At 52.1% G+C, this 13,596-nt stretch overlaps 1 protein-coding gene across 1 annotated transcript; it reads right to left on the minus strand.

Annotated features, from left to right (window-relative positions):
* Nucleotides 1-1,381: 1,381 nt before the first annotated feature.
* On the minus strand, nucleotides 1,382-10,451 carry LOC308527772 (uncharacterized protein; the record flags this gene model as incomplete). The annotated part of the gene is made up of 12 exons (XM_081103168.1): nucleotides 1,382-1,519; nucleotides 1,784-1,887; nucleotides 2,057-2,164; nucleotides 5,119-5,189; nucleotides 5,388-5,530; nucleotides 5,919-6,047; nucleotides 8,424-8,498; nucleotides 8,763-8,866; nucleotides 9,025-9,132; nucleotides 9,518-9,588; nucleotides 9,827-9,969; nucleotides 10,341-10,451. The coding sequence occupies 12 exons, from the start codon at nucleotides 10,449-10,451 to the stop codon at nucleotides 1,382-1,384; spliced, it is 1,305 nt and encodes a 434-aa protein (XP_080959294.1).
* Nucleotides 10,452-13,596: the final 3,145 nt, after the last annotated feature.

Genomic DNA, 13,596 nt, shown 5'->3' on the forward strand with positions numbered 1-13,596 from the left:
AGAGACATCAATGACAAGAATCATTGATTGGCTGCCTCCTGCGTGCCCCTTACTGGGGCATGAAGCTGGCAACCCAGGTTTGTGCCCTTGACCAGAATTGAACCTGTGACCCTTTAGTCCACAGGCTGATGCTCCATCCACTGAACCAAACCAGCAAGTGCCATTTTATATATTTTGAATAGTTTTTCATGTTTCACTGTAGTGAGTGGTTGTGATTGTAAAGCTCACATCAGCTGTCATTCACTTCCTAGATTATAATTTACTTAACCATGCCCTCTCTTTATGTCTTTCTATAGCATTTTATGTTATTACTAGAGGCCAGGTGCATGAAAGTCATGCATGGAAGTTGGGGGGTGTCCCTCAACCCAACTTGCACCCTCTCCAATCTGGGACTCCTTGAGGGATGTCCGACTGCCTGTGTAGGCCCAATCCTCCATGGCCCTCTCTGTACCTCATCTCGAGACCCCCACTCTGTGCTGGGGATCCTTGTGGAATTGGGCCAGTGGCCAGCTACCTGCCACGCCATGTCCTATCCCCGCTCACCGTAGCAGCGCGTACCTCAGCTTTTCTGGAATGTGTGTGCATCAGTGATATTTGCATATTGGGGGCATTGGAAAAGTCTGTTTTCGTTATGAGGCAAATGAAGAAGAATGAATATTGATCTATAAAAAAAAACAACCCCAAAACATTCCCAAAGTTTCTGGTGTTTGTGCTGTATGTCAATTGACCTGTGGTTTCTAAAGTCAGTTCGTGGGGTGGAAGGTTGACGCAGCCATTCCCCCCTTCCCCACCCGTGGGCCTTATGGGGGCCCATTCCCACTCTTCCTGCCTCCCTCTGGTGGCTTCTGTGTTTCCAACATTCCCCCTGTCTCTGTCTTGGCTCTGGCCCTGGCCCAGGGGCTCACCTCATCAGGCCCCACCCAGCTCACCTCCCAGATGGCCAGAGTGATGTTTGTCATAAAGTTCTTCAAGCCTGGCACCCTGACCTGTGCCTGAGTCCTTTCCACCCCTTATCCACCTGAACTCCCGCTGTGGGTCCTCTGCCTTATGTTCCTCAAACGTGTCCTCTCAGACCCTTGGCTTGCAGCAGGAACAGAAGATGTTAACCAAGCTCCTAATCTTTCTAGACTGGCTCAGATGCCCCTTACCGGAAGCCTTCCCAGACTCTCCCTCCTGTAGAAGGACCCTTCTCGTGCTGGGCTCCCACATCACGTGCCATCGTCCTTCCTGGCATGTGTGCTGGGGGTTAGAGCAGGGGCTTCTGCAGCCAGGGGCGCCGGCTTCAACATGAATGAATGAGTGAATGAGTGAGTGAGCAAATGACAACCTGCCTATTCCAAGTGCAGAAACTTTATTGGTGCAACTGAGGGAAAGAACTGAGCTAATCAGGGTGGGTGGGGGTCTCAATCGGGCTCCCATAGTAACTGAGGTCATAATCCCATGCTGTGTCTGTCTCAGACCCCTCCTCTTCCTTCTTCCTTTCCTCATCGTGCTGCTTCTCCAGCGGCAGGCACACATTCTGCAGGACAGCAGGAGAAGAAACACAGTAATGAGGGTGGGCAGGGGCTCCTGGGGGGAAGGTGGAGTGTGCTTTAGACTGGGGCTCCAGTCCCCATTGGCTTCTGGGAAGCTCAGCTATCCCCGCATGAGATGGGCACAGAAAAGCAGGCTCTCCTGCCTGGCTGTGCAGCCCTGGCTGGGAGATGGCCCTCTCTGGGCCTCTGGGGCTGCACAAAGCAGGAGCGCCCTCAGGTGGGCACCGCCTAGTCCTCCTTGCCCTCACCTTTTTCCAATCAGAGTACATGACTTCAGACTTGTCCATGCCCATGCACGTGAGGTAGTCATAGAACTGTTCCATTTGCTCCGGGGTCGCCTCTGGCTTGTCAGCTGCAGGAGGGAGCAAGGGGACATGTGAGAATGTCAGTGTGTTTGTGGGGGTGGGGTGGGGAGAGTGGAGGGAGGGCAGGGTAGAGGCCATGGAGGACTAGAATTCTAGGGGCCCAGGCCTAGGAGCAGGTGGTTGGGGGATGGCTAGTGGGAGTTTGGGGGTGCCTACCAAAGAAGGACAGCCCCATGTTCTGCTTGTCTTCTGGGAAAGTGGCAAGCATGAAGGTCTTAGGGTCCTTGGGGAGCAGCAGGTGGCGAAAATGTTCTCTGTCTTTCTCTGGAAGAGAAAGCCTCTGGGTGAGACCATGGAGACGGCACAGTGGGTCCCTCCTCACAAGTGAGGAAACCTGGGTGTGCCCTGACCCACGCAGCCAATCAGTGAGGGACAGGGGTTCACCTGGGCCCCTGTCCCTCACTCCTACTGTGCACCAGGCCCTGTGCCGAATGGATGTGGAATCAGAGGAGCCTCTGTGAACTGTGGCTGTCAGGGCCTTTCTCCCCATTTTACAGATGAGGACAATGAGGTTCAGAGAGGAGCCGGGGGTGTTGGTTCAATTCCATTGGCATTTGTGTGTTCCTGTTATGGGCCTTCTCTGCAGTGATGGTGGGACATGGGTGAAGTCACTGCCTGCCGAATAAACAGGCTGCCACCCTTAGGTCCCAGAGGACAAAGAGTGGTTGAGCCCTAGCCGGTTTGGCTAAGAGGATAGAGCATCGGCCCACAGACTGAAGGGTCCAGGGTTCAGTTCTGTCCAAGGGCATATACCTCAGTTGCAGGCTCAATCCCCGGACCCTGTGTGGGAGGCAACCAATGAATGTGTCTGTCACACATTGATGTTTCCTTTCTCTCTGTCTCTCCCCCTCCCTTTCACTCTCTCTAAATATCAATGGGAAAACATCCTCAGGTGAGGATTAATAAAAAACAAACAAAAAGAGTGGTTGTGAAAATACTGGAGAACCAAGATGGCGGCATAGGTTAACGCTGGAGTTTGCTGCTTTGAACAACTACTTCAAAAGTGAAACTAAAAGACAGAACGGACATCACCCAAAACCACTGGAAAGCTGGCTGAATGGAAGTCCTACAACTAGGAGGAAAGAGAAACGCATACGGACACTCAGAGGAGGCGCAGTGCTGAAGTCAAATTCTGAGGTGCGGAGTGCGCGGAGCGGGCTGGCGGCGGAGGGCGCAGTTGGCGTTTTCAATCGGGAGGGAGTCGCAGACTCTGAGCTCCAGATCCGGGCGAGTCTTTAGGCACCCAGACTCAAACGGGAGAAGCGGGACTGCCTGGTTTCGGTCAGAGCGAGTGCAGCTTTCTCTCCGAGCTTTTGCAGCGGGTGCTGGGACTCAGAGAGGCAGAGCCCCTGGGGACAGGATTGAGAGTCGCCAAAACTGCTCTCTCAGGCCCACCCTGTTGATCCTGTGCGACCCGCCCCGCCCAAGCCCTGCACAGAGGCATTTGCCAGATAGCCTCAGGCAAAGGCCAGATTAGCACCTCCCTAGAGGACAGAAGTTCTCTCACTGCTGACACAGCTGATTCTCATAGCCACTTGGCCTGGAGGTCAAACCCTCCCTGGAATTAGCTACAACAATCAAGATTTAACTATAACACCACGAACAAAGACCACTAGGGGGTGCACCAAGGAAGCATAACAAAATGCGGAGACAAAGAAACAGGACAAAATTGTCAATGGAAGATCTAGAGTTCAGAACCACACTTTTAAGGTCTCTCAAGAACTGTTTAGAAGCCGCCGATAAACTTAATGAGATCTACAAGAAAACTAATGAGACCCTCGATGTTATATTGGGGAACCAACTAGAAATTAAGCATACACTGACTGAAATAAATATTATACAGACTCCCGACAGCAGAACAGAGGAGCGCAAGAATCAAGTCAATGATTTGAAATGCAAGGAAGCAAAAAACACCCAACCGGAAAAGCAAAATGAAAAAAGAATCCAAAAATGCGAGGATAGTGTAAGGAGCCTCTGGGACAGCTTCAGGCGTACCAACATCAGAATTATAGGGGTGCCAGAAGATGAGAGAGAGCAAGATATTGAAAACCTATTTGAAGAAATAATGACAGAAAACTTCCCTCACCTGGTGAAAGAAATGGACTTACAGGTCCAAGAAGCGCGGAGAACCCCAAAGAAAAGGAATCCAAAGAGGACCACACCAAGACACATCATAATTAAAATGCCAAGAGCAAAAGATAAAGAGAGAATCTTAAAAACAGCAAGAGAAAGAAACTCAGTTACCTACAAGGGAATACCCATACGACTGTCAGCTGATTTCTCAACAGAAACTTTGCAGGCCAGGAGGGAGTGGCAAGAAATATTCAAAGTGATGAATACCAAGAACCTACAACCAAGATTACTTTATCCAGCAAAGCTATCATTCAGAATTGAAGGTCAGATAAAGAGCTTCACAGATAAGGAAAAGCTAAAGGAGTTCATCACCACCAAACCAGGATTATATGAAATGCTGAAAGGTATCCTTTAAGAAGAGGAAGAGGAAGAAAAAGGTAAAGTACAAATTATGAACAACAAATATGCATCTATCAACAAGTGAATCTAAGAATCAAGTGAATAAATAATCTGATGAACAGAATGAACTGGTGATTATAATAGAATCAGGGACATAGAAAGGGAATGGACTGACTATTCTTGGGGGGGGAAAGGGGTGTGGGGGATGCAGGAAGAGACTGGACAAAAATCGTGCACCTATGGATGAGGACAGTGGGTGGGGAGTGAGGGCGGATGGTGGGGCGGGAACTGGGAGGAGGGGAGTAATGGGGGAAAAAAGAGGAACAAATGTAATAATCTGAACAATAAAGATTTAATTTAAAAAAAAAAAAAAGAGTGGTTGAGAGGCAGGACTGGAACCAACCTCGGGTTGAGTCCATGTCTAATTGCAGGATGAGTGAGAGAGACAAGTGGGCACCTGTCTCTCCATGTCCTGAGCTGAGCACTGCAATGTCCTTGGCTGCTTTGTGAGTGTTAAAGGGGGTTAATTCATAGAAAGCACTTCAAACAGCACCTGGCACATAGTAAGAGCTCAGAGATGTTGGCAGCTGTGACTGATTGCTTCAGTGTGCAGGCAGCAGCCCATGGAGATGTAAGAAGCGGGCATCTCCTAGGCTCTCTGTGCCCAAAGCCCCAGGTCCCCTCCTTTGGCCTGGCCCACCCACCGTCTCCCATCCCACACAGCAACCTTTCCCCTCAGGACTCACTGTATTTGGACAGGGTCCCATTTTCCCGATGGACCTTCAGGTTGGTGGAGTTATAAATGCAGTAATCACCTCTAAAGCCAGACAGAAGAGGGGAGAAAACAGTAAGATAGTCAAGGAGAAGTGGACTGTCACAATCTTGGAGGGGGAGAGTCAGGTGGCAATTAGAGTCAGCCCTGCCCCCATTCCCTGGATGAGAAGGCTGAGGCAGCTAGGAGGAGGAGCCAGACGCTGGGCTGAGCTGGCATGCTTGGGTCATGTGTGAGTCTTACATGTTGATGTATTGTCTGAGCAGTATTGTGTCCTCCGTGTGGTTGGGGGTGAAGTAAAAGAAGACTGCATGGATTTTGCCAGCTTCCTTCTTGTACTCGGGGAAGCGGTAAGCCGAGGCGATATAAAACCACTTGCCAGAGATCTGAGGAGAAGCCAGGAGCAGGTGATGGAGGCTGAGAGCCTAATCCTTGATAGTCCGCTGGGAGGAGACTCCGGCAGATCTTTCCACTTTGCAAATCAGGAGACAGAGACCCGGGGGAGGAGTGGGGCTGCAGGAGCTCACTCTGGGAATCAGCCTTCACCCCCCACCTGGTCCCAGCTCCAACCCCTCCCACGTGGCCCCTGGCCCAGTCAGCCTGCCCTGCTGAGGGACATTTCCAGGAGGCTCTGAACTTGGAGGCAGAGGAAGCCGCTGGAGGCTGGCCTGGTTCTCACCCCAGCGCCCAGGAGAGGCTGACCACAAGCCAATAGCAGAAGGGAAGTCCCGAGAGGGAGACAGCTCCCATGGCGCTCAGGGCCCAGACACCCACCTGGTCCAGGGAGGCATTGGTGATGGGCACCGAGAAATTGGGACACACCGGACTCTGGGCGTCCAGCAGGGGAAGAAGGCTCAAGACTGCAAGGGCCCAGGGCAGCGCCATGACGAGACGAGGATGCCGCTAGTGTCCGAGGTACTGGTGGCTGAGGGGTGCGGTGACCTTTATAATGAGCTGTGGGCTGGGCCCTGGGGACCCACTGTGACACAATCAGTGAGCGTTTGGGAAATGTTATGTGCAGAACATCCCTCTTTTCCCAAAAGTCAGCTCAGGTAAAGCCTCCAAGCTTGGGTTTAATTTGGGTCGCTGACCTTGAGACCAGGGCCCAAAGGTCTGGCTGTTCAAAGCCAAGGTGGAAAGGGCTGGAGTGATATTAGTGAAGCTGGTAGATTCCATAGAGGGGCAGGTGCTCAGGGTTTGATCCAACTCCTGCCCCTCTGAGTGCCAAGACTTGAGAGGGACCCAGTCATAAATCAAATGCTAAGGCAACTTTGGAGTTTCCCAGACTAGCCTGGGGTGTAGGGGCGATGGGTGGGGGGAGGAGCCAGGGGCCAGGGGAAGGCAAACATGGATTCAGTTCCAGTTGAGTGTGGTAACAACTGTGAAAGACCAAAAGTCCAGCGATGCCCCAACCCAGGCCTGGAGGCAGGGCTATTTTCCAAAAAACAAACAAACAAACAACACGGGGCATTAAGGTGAATGTCTGTTTTCAGTAAGTGTATTATGTGAACCATCTCCAACATCTGAAACAGGAAATCACTTCTGTGTTGTCTTCATCCTCTGCTTTCAAGTGGGAAGCTTGCTCTCTTTCACCAGCTGCCCCAGTCCTGGAGCAGTGCCCAGCACACAGTGGGTGCTCAGGAATCCTGTGCAATTACTAACTCTACCACCCTTCTGCATTTCCACATGACGGGGTGAAATCTTTATCCATAAAAATAATATTTGCAGAAAGTATTCTTATGGTATGCTTACAACTTTGGATCCTTGTCCATTTTATTTTTTTAAATGATATTTTTATTGATTTATAGAGGGAGAGGGAGATAGAGACATCAATGACAAGAATCATTGATTGGCTGCCTCCTGCGTGCCCCTTACTGGGGCATGAAGCTGGCAACCCAGGTTTGTGCCCTTGACCAGAATTGAACCTGTGACCCTTTAGTCCACTGGCTGATGCTCCATCCACTGAGCCAAACCAGCTAGGGCCATTTTATATATTTTGAATAGTTTTTTATGTTTCACTGTAGTGAGTGGTTGTGATTGTAAAGCTCACATCAGCTGTCATTCACTTCCTAGATTATAATTTACTTAACCATGCCCTCTCTTTATGTCTTTCTATAGCATTTTATGTTATTACTAGAGGCCAGGTGCATGAAAGTCATGCATGGAAGTTGGGGGGTGTCCCTCAACCCAACTTGCACCCTCTCCAATCTGGGACTCCTTGAGGGATGTCCGACTGCCTGTGTAGGCCCAATCCTCCATGGCCCTCTCTGTACCTCATCTCGAGACCCCCACTCTGTGCTGGGGATCCCTGTGGAATTGGGCCAGTGGCCAGCTACCTGCCACGCCATGTCCTATCCCTGCTCACCGTAGCAGCGCGTACCTCAGCTTTTCTGGAATGTGTGTGCATCAGTGATATTTGCATATTGGGGGCATTGGAAAAGTCCATTTTCGTTATTAGCGCAAATGAAGAAGAATGAATATTGATCATAAAAAAAGAAAAGCCAAAAAAACCCCCACAACATTCCCACAGTTTGTGGTGTTTGTGGTGTATTTCAATTGATTTGTGGTTTCTAAAGTCAGCTTGGTGGGGGAGAAGCTTGACACTGCCATTCCCCCCTTCTCCACCCGTGGGCCTGTTGGGGGCACATTCCTCTTCTTCCTGCCTCCCTCTGGAGGCTTCTGTGTTTCCAACATTATTTCCAAAATTCCCTCTGTCTCTGCGCTGGCCCAGGCGCTCACCTCGTCAGGCTCCACCCAGCTCACCTCCCAGATGGCCAGGGTGATGTTGGCCATAAGGTACTACAATCCTGGCACCATGCTGTGTGCCTGAGTCCTCTCCACCCCTTACCCACCTGAACTCCTGCTTTGGTCCTCTACCTTATTCCTGAAACGTGTCCTCTCAGACCCTTGGCTTGCAGCAGGAACAGAAGATGTTAACCAAGCTCCTAATCTTTCTAGACTCGATCAGATGCCCCTTGCAGGAAGCCTTTCCAGACTCCCCCCTCCTGCAGAAGGAACCTTCTCATGCTGGGCTCCCACACCACGTGCCATCGTCCATCCTGGCATGTGTGCTGGGGGTTACAGCAGGGGCTTCTGCAGCCAGGGGCGCTGGCTTCAACATGAATGAATGAGTGAATGAATGAGTGAGTGAGCAAATGACAACCTGCCTATTCCAAATGCAGAAACTTTATTGGTGCAACTGAGGGAAAGAACTGAGGCACACAGGGTGGGGGGGTCTCAGGATAGGCCCCCAAGGTCCCCGAGGTCCTAATCCAAAGCTGTGTCTGTCTCGGACCTCTCGTCTTCCTTCTTCCTTTCCTCATCGTGCTGCTTCTCCAGCGGTAGGCACACATTCTGCAGGACAGCAGGAGAAGAAACACAGTGATGGGGGTGGGCAGGGGCTCCTGGGGGGAAGGTGGAGTGCGCTCTGGACTGGGGCTCCAGTCCCCATGGGCTTCTGGGAAGCTCAGCTGTCCCCGCATGAGATGGGCACAGAAAAGCAGGCTCTCCTGCCTGACTGTGCAGCCCTGGCTGGGAGATGGCCCTCTCTGGGCCTCTGGGGCTGCCCAAAGCAGGAGCGCCCTCAGGTGGGCACCGCCTAGTCCTCCTTGCCCTCACCTTTTTTTCATCCGTGTACATGGCTTCAGACTTGTCCATGCCCATGCACGTGAGGTAGACATAGAACTGTTCCATTTGCTCCAGGGTTGCCTCTGGCTTGTCAGCTGCAGGAGGGAGCAAGGGGACAGGTGAGAATGTCAGTGTGTATGTGTGTGGGAGGGGTGGGGAGAGGGTAGAGACAGGGAGGACTGGAGGTCTAGGCGCCCAGCCCTAGGAGCAGGTGGTCCTGGGGGAAATCTGGTGGGAGTTTGGGGGTGCCTACCAAAGATGGTCAGCCCCATGTACTGCTTGTCTTCTGGGAAAGAGGCGAGCATGAAGGTCTTGGGGTCCTTTGGGAGCAGCAGGTGGCGAAAATGTTCTCTGTCTTTCTCTGGAAGAGAAAGCCTCTGGGTGAGACCATGGAGGTTTGTCATCAGTGGTCCAGGTCTAATTGCAGGATGAGTGAGAGAGACAAGTGGGCTCCTGTCTCTCCGTTTCCTGAGCTGAGCACTGCAATGCCCTCCTTGGGTGGTTTGTGAGTGTTAAAGGGGGTTAATTCATAGAAAGCACTTCAAACAGCACCCGGCACATAGTAAGAGCTCAGAGCTGTTGGCAGCTGTGACTGATTGCTTCAGTGTGCAGGCAGCAGCCCCATGGAGATGTAAGAAGCGGGCATCTCCCGGGCTCTCTGTGCCCAAAGCTCCAGGTCCCCTCCTTTGGCCTGGCCCACCCACCATCTCCCCTCCCACACAGCAACCCTTCCCCTCAGGGCTCACCGGATTTGGACACGGTCCCCTTTTCCCGATGGACCTGCACGCTGCTGGTGTTATAGAGGCACTGGTCCCCGCTAAAGCCAGACAGAAGAGGGGAGAAAACGGTAAGATAGTCAAGGAGAAGTGGACTGTCACAATCTTGGAGGGGAAGAGGCAGGTGGCAATTAGCGTCAGCCCCGCCCCCATTCCCTAAATGAGAAGGCTGAGGCCAGGAGGGGGGAGGGGCTTGCTCCAGGTGTTTGGGCAGCTGGGAGGAGGAGCCAGAAGCTGGGCTGCAGCTGGGGCTGAGCTGGCACCCTGTGCATGGCTTACATGGTCATGTACTCTCTGAGCAGTATCCTGTCCTCTGTGTGGTTGGGGGTGAAGAAAAAGAAGGATGCATGGATTTTGCTAGCTTTTTCCTTGAACCCGGGTAAGCGGGAAGCCGAGGCGATATAAAACCACTTGCCAGAGATCTGAGGAGAAGCCAGGAGCAGGTGATGGAGGCTGGGAGCTTAATCCTTGATAGTCCGCTGGGAGGAGACTCGGGCAGTCTTTGAACTTTGCAAATCAGGAGACTGGAGGCCTGGAGGAGGAGTGGGGCTGCAGGAGCCAGCCATCCCCCGCCCTCCCCTCCTCCTCCCCCTCCTTGTGGCCCCTCACCGAGTCAGCTTGCCCTGCTGAGGGACTTTGCAAGGAGGCTCTGAGCTTGGAGGCAGAGGACCGCCACTGGAGGCTGGCCTGGTTCTGACCCCAGCGCCCAGGAGAGGCTGACCGCAAGCCAGCAGGGGAAGGGAAGTCCAGAGAGGGAGACAGCTCCCAAGGTGCCCAGGGCCCAGGCACCCACCTGTTCCAGGGAGGCATTGGTGATGGGCACCGAGAAATTGGGACACGCCGGGCTCTGGGCGTCCAGCAGGGGAAGAAGGCTCAAGATTGCAAGGGCCCAGGGCAGCGCCATGGCAAGACGAGGATGTGGGTGGAGTCCGAGGTACTGGTGGCTGAGGGGTGTGGTGACCTTTATAATGAGCTGTGGGCAGGGCCCTGGGGACCCGCTGTGACACAATCAGTGAGTGTTTGGGAAATGCCATGTCCATAACCTTCCCTTCTTTTCCAAAAGTCAGCCCCAGGTAAAGCCTCCAAGCTCGGGTCTAATTTGGGTTGCTGACCTTGAGACCAGGGCCCAAAGATCTGGCTGTTCAAAGACAAGGTGGAAAGGGCTGGAGTGATATTAGTGAAGCTGGTAGATTCCTTAGAGGGGCAGGTGCTCAGGGTTTCATCCAACTCCTGCCCCTCTGAGTGCCAGGACTTGAGAGGCACCTAGTCATAAATCAAATGCTGAAGGCAACTTGGAGGTTCCCAGGTTAGCCTGGGGTATAGGGGCGATGTGCTGGGGAGGGCTGTAGGGGGTGGGGGAAGGCAAACATGGATTCAGTTCCAGTTGTGTGTGGTAACAACTGTGAAAGACCAAAAGTCCAGCGATGCCCCAACCCAGGCCTGGAGGCAGGGACATTTTCCAAGAATAAAACACACACAAAAAAAACCAACATGGGGCATTAAGTTGAATGTCTGTTTTCAGTAAGTGTACTATGTGAACCATCTCCAACATCTGAAACAGGAAATCACTTCTGTGTTGTCTTCATCCTCTGCTATTCAAGTGGGAAGCTTGCTCTCTTTCACCAGCTGCCCCAATCCTGGAGCAGTGCCCAGCACACAGTGGGTGCTCAGGAATCCTTTGCAATTACTAACTTTACCACCCTTCTGCATTTTCCACATGACGGGGTCAAATATTTATCCATACAAATAACATTTGCACAAAGTATTATTATGGTATGCTTACAACTTTGGATGTCCATTTTGTTTTTGGTTTTTTAAATGATATTTTTATTCATTTCAGAGGTGGAGAGAGAGCTAGAGACATCAATGATGAGAATCATTGATTGGCTGCCTCCTGCACGCCCCCTACTGGGGATGGAGCTGGCAACCCAGGCTTGTGCCCTTGGCCAGAATCTAACCTGTGACCCTTTAGTCAACAGGCTGATGCTCCATCCCCTGAGCCAAACCAGCTAGGGCCATTTTATATATTTTGATAGTTTTTCATGTTTCACTGTAGTGAGTGGTTGTGATTTTAAAGCTCACATCACCTGTCATTCACTTCCTAGATTATAATTTACTTAACCATACCTCTCTTTTTATCTTTCTGTAGCATTTTATATTATTACTAGAGGTCTGGTGCACAAAATTTGTGCATGGCGGGGGTGGGGGGGAGTTGGAGGGGTTCGAAAGTCCTCGTCCAATGTGGCTTTCGCGGGTTCAAAGGCTTGGAGGAAGAGCTGATGCACAAATGATACACAAGACGAAATATTATTTTTAATACTGGGGGAAACCAGTGGACAACTCAACCATAGCAGTCAAGTTCTCTCTTGCTGCTCCATTCCCAGCTGCTTTTATTTGCTAGAATGCACAATTGCCTTTAGGAATGCAAACAGACATATCAATGGTAATGTTTAGTAAACAGTAAGATTGTCAGGTTTTGGGGGAGTTTGCTTTATGCCATTGAGTCAGCAGCAGGTAATAAAATGTAGATATTCACTCCTCACATTTATATTAATTACTGTTGATCTTGGTTTCCAGTGGGGGGGGGGGGGGGGAGTGTTTCTCAGCCCAGCTTGCACCCTCTCCAATCTGGGACACCTCGAGGGATGTCCAACTGCCCTCCCCTGCACCCCAACTTCCCTCCCCTGCAGGCCTGGTCAACCCTAACTGCCATCCCCTGCAGGCCAGGTCTCCCCCGAACTAAACGGACAATCAGACATCCCTCTCACAATCCAGGACTGCCGGCTCCCTACTGCTCTCCTGCCTGCCTGCCTGATCGCCCCTAACTGCTTCTGCCTGCCAGACTGATAGACGCCTAACTGCTCCCCTGCCGGCTCGGTTGCCCACAACTGCTCTCCCTTGTAGGCTTGGTCACCCCAAACTGCCCTCCCCTGCTGGCCCAGTCACCCCTACTGCCCTCCCTTGCAAGACTGGTCACCCTTAACTTCCCTCCCCTGCAGGCCCGATTTCCCATAACTGCCCTCCCCTGCAGGCCTTGTCGCACCCAACTGCCCTCCCCTGCAGGCCTGGTCACCCCTAACTGTCCTCCCCTGCTGGCCTGTTCTCCCACAGCTGCCCTCCCCTGATGGTCATCTTGTGTCCACATGGGGGCAGCCATCTTGTGTGTTGGAGTGATGGTCAATTTGCATATCACTCTTTTATTAGGATTTTCAGCTTTATTGAGGTACTAGAGGCCCGGTGCACGAAATTCTTGCACGGGGTGTTGGGGCAGCCCCTCAGCCCAGCCTACACCCTCTCCAATCCAGGACCCCTTGGGGGATGTCCAACTGTTGGTTTAGGCCCGATACCTCATGGACTGCATCCCTCTTGCAATCTGGGACTGTTGGCTCATAACTGCTCATCAGCCTGCCTGCCTGATCACCCCTAACTGCTCTCCCCTGCTGGCCTGATCATCCCAAACTCCTCTGCCTCGACTCCCACCACCGTGGCTTTGTCAGAAGGACGTCCGGAAGGATGTCCAGAAGACGTCTGGTCTAATTAGCATATTACCCTTTTATTAGTATAGATATAAACATGTATTTATGCACATATACCATGTGTGTGCACACAATAGAAAGAGAGACAGAGAGGTCATTATACTAAACCCCTCAATTCTGCAGCCATGTAGGGAGCTGACACAAACTAACTGTGCTTGCCCCCAGGCCAGGAGTACCATGTTCTGCCCCCCAAGATCGTCCCATGAGGCAATAGAACAGTCTCCTGTCCCCACTGCCAGCCTGTGAGGACCCAGGACACAGGTAAGGGATGGAAGCGGTCAGGGCAGGGAGGGGAGGGTAATGTCTGGCCAGATGTGGGCCTGCCCTGAGCTTGGAGGCAGGTCAAAGCTACAGACCTGGGAACTGGATTTTTCTGGGATTCCCAGACCTCCCAGGGTGTCCTGCCCTCACACCTGTTGCTCCACATTCTGCAACCTGAAGCCACCCTCCTTGACCTTGACATGGAGAAACCATGGACATGAATTAAGCAGCTCCTGAAGAGTCCTACTAGGA

The sequence above is a fragment of the Myotis nattereri genome, assembly GCF_964212035.1.
Source record: "Myotis nattereri genome assembly, chromosome: 12".
Lineage (NCBI taxonomy): Eukaryota > Metazoa > Chordata > Mammalia > Chiroptera > Vespertilionidae > Myotis > Myotis nattereri.